The 9159-nt window shown below is 41.2% G+C and overlaps 1 protein-coding gene across 1 annotated transcript; it reads left to right on the forward strand.

The window, feature by feature from the left end:
- Positions 1-1680: 1680 nt before the first annotated feature.
- Positions 1681-9159, forward strand: kptn (kaptin (actin binding protein)). Its single transcript, XM_041050748.1, has 12 exons — positions 1681-2170; positions 3248-3330; positions 3415-3499; positions 3584-3638; positions 4612-4690; positions 5146-5219; positions 5463-5569; positions 6806-6910; positions 7004-7067; positions 7174-7309; positions 7939-8103; positions 8756-9159. The coding sequence occupies exons 1-12, from the start codon at positions 1969-1971 to the stop codon at positions 8918-8920; spliced, it is 1320 nt and encodes a 439-aa protein (XP_040906682.1). The 5' UTR covers positions 1681-1968; the 3' UTR covers positions 8921-9159.

The raw sequence follows: 9159 nt of genomic DNA on the forward strand, positions 1-9159 counted from the left end.
AAAGATTGACATCAATCCAATTTCAGATTATTCAGATGCAGGATTTTCTGACAGAAGAGCCGGTGTTTTGTCAGAGAGCTTGGCCTGGTCTCTGAGTGTCAACACTGTCCATAATGTTTATTTGGTGTCTCAAATAGTTCATTGTGTTAAAGGTTAGAGATGGATCCAGTGAAAGAAAGGTCTGCTTGCTTCATCTTTACCTTGTTTGCACCTCAATTTCACATAATTTAAATGGTGTTTCTCTGTGGTTGTAAGTCTCGTATGTCACACAGTCTTATTCTGTCAGTGAATTTTGAGCTGTTATGACTTTGGTGACGATGAGGATGTGAGAGTCCTATGAGGAAACAATCGGGCAGAGTTTTTCAGACTCACTGTGTCAGACGGGAAAAGCACTGGCTGGCAGGGTGTGTGTTAGGTAAAGTTTAAAGCCTGGCAATGGACTGACTTAGTGTAGGTTTCTCCAAAAGTCTTCTTTGACACTATTTTGCTCATTTACATTCTTAATTTGTACAAAAAAAATCATTATTTTTTCTCCCTCTTTCAAGATGGGATAATTTTTTTTCCCCCTTTGAGAATGATTTTCTCAGAAACACAAGCGTCCTGTTTTTCAGGTCATAGCACAGAATTTCCCATCATGCAGCAGTCCTAAAGAAGTTTGCCCTGTGTCTTTTCTGAAGGACATCACAGCAGTTACGAGTTCAAGAGGAAAAATATTAAAAATAGATTACTTTTCGCTGGACTGGACACATACATTTGCTTTACATCAGTGTAAATCCAGCAGCCTGTAAACTGGGTTGCTGCTTATCTTGAGCCAACGTGTGTCTCCTCAGGAGTAAAGCTGACCAGCAGGAGGGTGACATGCAGTTTCTCTCTACAGTCAGTTTAACCTGATGAGTGAGTTTCCACTGACATCTGGTGGACAAATGCCTTAATGTGACAGGCTGCTCTGTGGTGTATGAATGTTACTTAGTAGCTTGCCCTAATAAAAACAGACATTTTCCATAGACATTGTCTGTTACAAGATGAGTTTACAATGAATTTAACACACGTAATGTGATGTTTTATTCAGTTAAGTGCATATTTTTTATAGTCTTTTACTCTTGTAGAACTATCTGTATTATCATATTTGACTCTTGTGTTTAAACACTGAGATATAGCAGGCTTTGTAATTCATCTTCATCGTTGTAGAAATAATGTTCTTTATTTGGTTAAAGCTCGACAGGGTCATGAATGACTGAAAATAAAAAGCATGAAAGAAGAGAAAACGCAGGGAGAGACAGATGCAACCAGAAAATGTTAATAGCAACAACTTACTGATGACAGAATCACTTTAATGTGAACTGTTTTATATGTATAAAAACAAAGCAGGAATCAGTGGATGGCAGGAGTCTATATGTGATGAATCAAATCTGTCATTAATTTACAACATGAAGAAGAAAACCCGCGTGCTGCCTTCCAGAGCCTCGGGTGTCTTGTGTAATTTAATGTCACAAAATCAAATGCAAAAATAAAATTAGGGAAAAATAAGTAAATAAATTTATAGGATGAAATATGAGGTGTAGTCTTTAATATGAACACACTGAACAAGCCTTATTTTCCACCTGGCTGGATGTTTAAGAGCACTAAATTCAATAAATCCGATGATCATGAACGCAACTCCGCTCAAACCCGGATGTTTTGCTCCCTCTGTGCATGGTTCATGGATACATGGAAGTTATTTAGGAACAGCCAGAAAAATAACGGAGATAAACTTTCACTTTTGTCTTTAAAATACAACCGTCGTTATCACGGACTGCGCCGCTACAGTAAACCAGCTGTTTATGTGTTGTTTTTAAATGAATGGCCGAAAGTTTATCTCGACCCTATCGTGAATAGAGTCCAGGAGCGGGATAGCGACCAAACCACCATGAACGCTTTACTCTGTTCACCTTTGTGATAAAGTCAGAGAGCCCAGCTTCACCCTGCAGGATGCTCCGTGAGCTGTATCCCTTCGTGGAGGACAGTTTCAGCCGCTTCCCGTCGCAGAGTAACATCTACGGGCTGTGTCAGGCCGGGGAGCAGGAGCTGTTAGCGGCCACCCTCAAAGGGAAGGTGGTGTGTTTCAGATACCAGGAGCTGCAGCAGAAAATCAGACCCGTGGCCAAGGAGGTCCAGTTCACCTACATACCAGGTACATACCGACAAACCCGAGGACACGAAGGTCTAATCATAGCACAATAACAACAGGTAGTTCCATAAAAAACCTCTTAAAACAGGATGAGATCTCATTATGGACTGATATGAACACACGTAGGTCAGTTGTTCTTTTACAACTGTTCTTTTACTTTTTTTAAATCAGATTTTGTTGTTTTGAAAACAGAATAAAGTGGAACATGGACTTGTGGAATATCTCCTACTGCTCAGGTTCAAAGGAACCTGACATCAGACTTGTTACTTTGTGAGTTAATATGTGACATGTATGCAAAAGAAATGAGGAGCTTAGAAGAGATATTATATTGCTATAGATTAAATAATCTATCAGTGTATACAATGTATAAAATACCCTGAAAACTGTTTCTGTTATCAAACTGCACAGTGATGCTCAAACATGTGAGTGAACAGGAGGAGGACTTAAAGTGAAGGATCTGAATATTTCCTCACTGCACACACACACACACACAACACACATATTAACTGTGACAGAACCACAATTAAACACAAAAACACAAATTCAGAATTCCCATTAGTATATAAGAACATAATTCGAAAAGAAAATTAAAGATAATAGTGAATTATAGTGTGTTTCCTTAGGGTTGAAGGTACTGGCTATATATTTATGTATAGGATACACTAAAAACAGCTGTTGTTTTGAACGTAGAACCCTTATTGGCTGTCTTCTATAAGGCTTCATGTGTCCATACTGTGTCCAGACCAAACCAACTAGAGAATAACTGAGACCATCTATCAGAACCTGAGTTCATGTGACTCTGCTTCTGTCCCCGTGGGCCTCATTCTTGTTGCAGGAAGCTCAGATAATCAGATGTATGTAGGTACAGTATGTTCAGATGTCTTTTCCAGATGTGCTAAGCAGTGATAGTCCTCCTCTCTACTCCTACACTGTCATGCTAAAATAAAACAATGATGAAAACGTGGAGCTCACAAATTCACATGAAGCCGATTTTTGTTATGCAGTTCAGAGTAATCTCACCCTGAAACTGTGGCTGCAGCAGTGTTGTCCTCCATGTGTGATCTTGTCCTCTTTCTCTAGTTGATGCTGAAATTGTGTCAATTGATGCCTTCAACAAGTCTCCACCCAACAGAGGCCTGGTGGTGGGCATCACGTTTATAAAGGTATTGTCATGTGAACATTCAGCAGTCTCCCAGCACGTGTATACAGTGATAGCAGCATTGTTACTGATGACTGGTCTGCTGCAGGACTCCGGTGACAAAGCCACTCCGTTCCTGAATATCTACTGTGACTATGAGCCCGGCTCAGAGTTCAACCTGGAGTCTATTGCGCGTGAGTGAAGCCGTATCCAGATGTGCACGGTTCTCTCTCTGACAGATGTTTCTCATGCTGATGGCAGTGTGTCTCTCTGAACAGAAAGCTGTCTGAATCTGGAGCTGCAGTTCACGCCCTTCCAGCTGTACCACACAGAGTAAGTTTGCTGTAGCGGAGCTGATAAGCTACGAACCAAAAAGCAACACATGCTAAGTGCAGAAGCATTTCACTATTAACTTGGTTATTAACCCTGAGTTTTCAGTCTCATAGAGACAGCTGTTCCTACAGGATCCCAGAATGAACAAGATACAGGACTGATATTACAGTGAAAGTACAACAGGGAACAGTGACGTCATTACAGACCAGTAAACAGATGTTGTATGTCTGTCTGTTCCACTGGACAGAAAATTCATGTTCTCACTCACTTTTCCACTAAAAACATGATCTCTGTAGAACATAGGTAGGTAGCTTGAAGTGGTATTTAGTTTTCAGTTGAATGTGATGTGGTGACTAAGTAAGAGATAGAATGTGACCCAATAACACATCAAGCTGGGTTTACCTTAACACATTTCCACTGCCTGCAGTTCTCCTCTCTACATCAGTATCTACAGCATGTTATGATTATTGATTGTAATAGATTTTAAAAAAACAAACACAGTTCAAGAGCAGCTGCTTTCCAGTTCTAGCAATCGAACAAGTTAAATGTCAACTGCAGCGTGAATCCTATAAAATATTATATATAACGAGATACTGCTTCTAGTATTTGATAACTTTTATTTTTATTTCTTATTCTCTTGACTTTTCCCTTCATGAATCATTATTTTATTGTTGCAATTAATTAATTTACCCAGTCTGTTTCTACAAGTTGTTACTCCCATTATTACCCAGTGTCTCTGATGGTATCACTGTTTGATCATGTATGAAATTCTCTGCTTCTCATCTGATGGTGTGGTGTGAATGGTGGGTGAATTTTTTTTTGTTTTGTGCCGGCATTCATGAATGAGTATTAGTGTCATCAGTGGGGTCACCTCACGTCACGTCTGTCAGCCGCTTCCAGACAGTATCTGACAGAAAACATCATGGAGTGTGCCTGGACAATAAATGTCAGTGACGGTTTTTCTCTCTGTCAGAGTGCAGTGTGACGACAGAGGCAGTGAGACGGTGTTTCTGCTCAGTGGCCACGACCAGAGGATCCACCTGTACAAAGAGGTCAGTCCAGAGACTGGATGTGTGTGTGTGTGTGTGTGTGTGTGTGAGATTAGATTTTGATCCAAACATTTATCTTTTAACGCCTTCACTGGCTTTGCTTTTTTCAGAAATATAATAATATCGTTCAGTTAATTCATTTAGTGTAGACAGAGTTTGCTCAGTTGTATGCATGTAGATGTTCAACTTAAGGACTCTTTCTCTATGTTGGCTTAAAAGTCGAGATTCAAAGTTCATCCTTGATCATGGAAACAGCAGCTGCCAACAACAGGATTCATAGTTCTGTCAAACTGAAGATTTATGGAGTTAGAGAGATGAAAACTTCAAGAAGGCTTTTTTTCTAGCAGGACAGATGAAATATGATAGTGATGAGTTTTGCAAACGGTAGCAGATGTCCACTTTTATTCATCATGCAAACATCAGAGCATCACTCAGCCTGACTCCCCTGTTCCCAACAGAACGCCTCCCTCCACCAGTTTGAAGAGCAGCCAGTGGAGAGACTCTTCCCTGAACTACAGCAACTGCCCAGCAAGTTAGTCTGTGTGTCTGTTAGCTGTGTGTGTGTGTGTGGTGACGGTTTGGGGGGATTGAGACTGATATGAAAGAGACTGAATGTGCATTTAACAAGAAAAGTATCTTTTCATAAAATAATGTTGTATTTTGTAACAACTAGAAAACGATGTCACGATACCATGAAATATATCAGTCTTACATGCAATTACCTGTATGTATGATTCCTAACCCTCCCTGTTGTGTTTCTCCTCCCTCCATGCAGTGTGCTCTGGTTGGATATGTTGAGTTTAGCTGGTGGCCGGCGACTCTCTGCGTTCGGCTGTCAGAGCGGCTGTGTTGGACTGGCTCTGGTAAACCAGACTGGACCAGGTGAGTGAAACAGATACAGAAAAATATCTCTCTGAGATATTGGAGATGTCCCACTCTGTCACATTTTTGTGCCTTTGACCATTGTCCTTACTTTGACTTATTAGACCTCTGCTCAGTTTGAAGAGTTGCAGAGCATCCTTGGGAATTACGTGAGGTTACAGGACTCATGCCCAAAAAAGATGTTAAAGGTGTAATTTGTCCTTCCCTAACAGGTGCAACAAAACACATCTGCTCATCCGCTCACAGATTTAAGAGGGGGGCGTTTCCTCCTTTCATGTCAAATCACTCTCACCATAATTATGGGTCAACCAAATCAGAAAAAGAAACATTCATATCAGCCTCCTAGTTGTAACATCAGTCATTTCTGGTGTGACTACAAGGGTTAGCAGTGGGTGTAAACGAAATGAAATCACTCCCCGTTTCACTCATTCACTGTAGGCCTTTTTCACTGCAGATATTTATACTTGTCATAGTAGGAAAAGCACTGGTGTCACTAATAATTAATGATGCTTATGTTCCATTCAAGTATCCCAGTAAGTCATGACAGTGTGACAGTGAGCCAGCACGCAGAACACCAGGACCCAGCTTTAATATTAGACCTGTGCTTCACCTGCTGTGACATGTCAGAGTGTCTTCAGTAAAAAAACTCCTAATATAACAAATCACTTCCTGTTTACTATATGATGCACCATATTTACTTTACACCGTTTTATTCAAGTGAACTGTGGGAGTTGGAAATATTGGCTCTGTATAGTGCCCTCAGTGGAACAGAAACAGTTGTGTGCAGTATCCATGGCCTTTTTTTGTGTTAACAATCCCACCATGCAGTGCACCTGTCCTGATGACGTAAAATGATGCGTCAGCAGAAGGAGAAGAGCAGGAAAAAAAAAACATCCCTTATTCTGACCTGCATGTTTTTCAAGCTTCATCTCAAGGTGGTTGGTCCTGCTGCTGACCATGTTGTCCCACCAGATAAACTTCCATAAAATTTGGCCCATTGCATTGTGGGATCCATGGATGCTTCACAGCACAGATCTAATTTTGTTGTTGTTAAGCCCGAGAATGAAAACTGGTCCTACATGTTTCTCTGAAGGGAACTTTACAGATTACTGGCATTTTTCTCCATCCTGGTTCTTTATTAAAGCAAATGAATACAAGATGCCTCCATCATTAATCATTAATATACTCCAGGCCTATTCCTGTGTTAAGGATATTGTGTTTTTGGTGTTTTTTCAGAGGTCTTGCAGAGCTGGCGGGTCCAGTTCGACAGTCCGATCTCTGCAGTGCTGCTGTTCCCTCTGAGCTGCCAGGCTGAGCCCAAGCAGCCTAACGGAGAGACAAGTACATTACTGGTCTATTATAGTTTGTCTCTTCATCGTTTTTCTGTCTTTGAATCTGCAGTGTAACACAAGATTGTCACTTTTTCTTTTCCAGTTGTGGAAATAGAAGGCTACAACCTTCTGGTAACCAGTACCATTGAGATGGCAGTTGTCTACAGGTTAGACCCAGATAACTTTAGAAAGGTCTCAGTCGTAGACTTTCCCTTTGTTGTTTATAAGACAAGGTGAACTGAGTGTTTCATCTGTGGGTCTATGCTCCCTCAGAGATGTCCAGGAGTGTGGTTTGTCTCGCTCCATGTGTCTCTCAGAGAGTGACCAGTGGGACGCAGTGCTTTGTGCTCTAGTCATTGACCTGGATTTTGACGGGCAGAAGGAGGTGCTGCTGGGAACATATGGACAGGTCAGGGTGTCTCTTCACTAATGGAGTTTATAAATAGTACCTAATAGGATAAAGCTGGTGATATTCTATAGTTTAATGTCATTACAATGCAACCAACGATGTGTTAGTGTATTTCTCTCTCAATACTTTCAGAGTCTGAGTGGTTCTCAGCTCCAAGCCCACTGGAGACAGAAAACTTTCATTTCTTCATTTAAAAAAAAGGCTCAGTCATTTCCTAAAACAGATGGCCGTTGTAGCTTTTAATGACTGTTACTCACACAGGAGGAAATAGAGCATGTGTTGGGGACGATGTATGTGGGGTAAAGTCAAAACAAACTTCAGTGCTCATGTTCATCATTATGAGGGAGAATGTAATCCAGTGCAACAGTGTGACTCACTGAAATGTTTTATGAATAATACAGCAGACTGTGGATACACACACAGTAATTGTTTGTAGGAGACATTTGTTGTTGGTTTTGGTATTTTCATGGGATTTGTTGACAGTAGTAAAAAACACAGAATATCACCAGCTTTACCTCTGAGGTAAAACGACATATGCAGCCGATCCAGAGGAATTAAAAATGATAAGAATGGCTGACTGATGTGGCGAGGTTTTAATGATAAGTGTTATCTACCTGTTTGTGGTGCAGGAGCTTCTGTGTTACAAATTCCATCCGGCAGGGAGCGGACAGTTTCAGCTGCAGTGGAGGCGGAGCTTCAAGAGTCCTTTGCTGTCCATCATCTACTTAGACCTGACCGGGGACGGTTTGAGAGAGCTGGCTGTCCTCACACTGAAGGGACTGCATATCTTACAGGTGTGTAGCTGAAAGCTGTGTTCAATCCAAGGTGTTAACTGAAGCCTCCTCTCAGGGTCAGTACCTCTGTCAGAATAACAGACACCTCATGTGCTTCCCAAATAAACACAAAGGCCTGACCAGAGAAAAGACATTAATTTTACTGCAGAAGTGAACTGAGACAAGTATCAGATAATTTCTGACCTCTACTGGTCATCAGCAGAAAGTGCAGCAGAACTCAGTGAACCGATTGTACAGACATTCACCTGGTGTCTCCTCTGTTCCTTTGGTCTGTGATGGTTTTTAATTGACAAAAACAATACATTTCTATTTTCATTTTCTTTTCCTCATTAAAATGATGATTTCAGCTCGTGTTTAAATGCGTCTTATAGCGTCATTTTTCATCAGCGAGCATCGGAAATTGGCCAGCAACACAAAACGATCACCATGATCTGCTACTGAACAGTAAAGATCTTCACTTCACATGCAGCTTTGTGACTCTCATGCATTCAAAAGCATCACAACACAACACACCTGCTGCATCATTTGTACACAAATGTACATTTGTACACACGGACCTGAAATTTCTTTTTTTTTTTTTTTTTATAAAGGAATCACACCTCCTCAAATCTCTCTCACACACTGTAAATCTCACTCCTCTCTGTCTTTTCAGCATAGTCTGACCAGCACTGCTGATTTGGTCCTGGAACGGCTCACCCAGAGGGTGCCAGCACTGACAGCTGGCTCTGAGCTGGACTCGGCCAGAGCTGAGGACACTGAGGAGAAAGATGCTCCAGCTCAGAAAGAAGAGTGTACAGATCAGGCAGCATCACATTAAGCAGAACAGTGCATTGTGTTTACATGTGTAAGTCTCAGTGGTTCAGACTGGAGTATTTGCCTTGTTTAAAGGTGTAGTGTTTTCTCAGGGGTGTGTGTCCCTGAAGAGTTACCTTTAGCTGTGATGACAGACACTTGAAACCAGAAATCACATCACACACCATCAAAACAGTAACACACCGCTTTCTGTTGTCATACTGAATGTAGGCGTAGAGTTCAAATTAAACCAAATGAATGAGA

This window comes from Toxotes jaculatrix, chromosome 12 (genome assembly GCF_017976425.1).
Source record: "Toxotes jaculatrix isolate fToxJac2 chromosome 12, fToxJac2.pri, whole genome shotgun sequence".
Classification (NCBI taxonomy): Eukaryota; Metazoa; Chordata; class Actinopteri; family Toxotidae; genus Toxotes; species Toxotes jaculatrix.

Coding starts and splice junctions, on each gene's coding strand:
- kptn (XM_041050748.1), top strand. CDS start 1,969: ATGCTCCGTGAGCTGTATCCCTTCGTGGAGGACAGTTTCAGCCGCTTC. Junction 3,331..3,414: donor TGGGCATCACGTTTATAAAG/GTATTGTCATGT, acceptor GGTCTGCTGCAG/GACTCCGGTGACAAAGCCAC. Junction 5,570..6,805: donor GGTAAACCAGACTGGACCAG/GTGAGTGAAACA, acceptor GTGTTTTTTCAG/AGGTCTTGCAGAGCTGGCGG.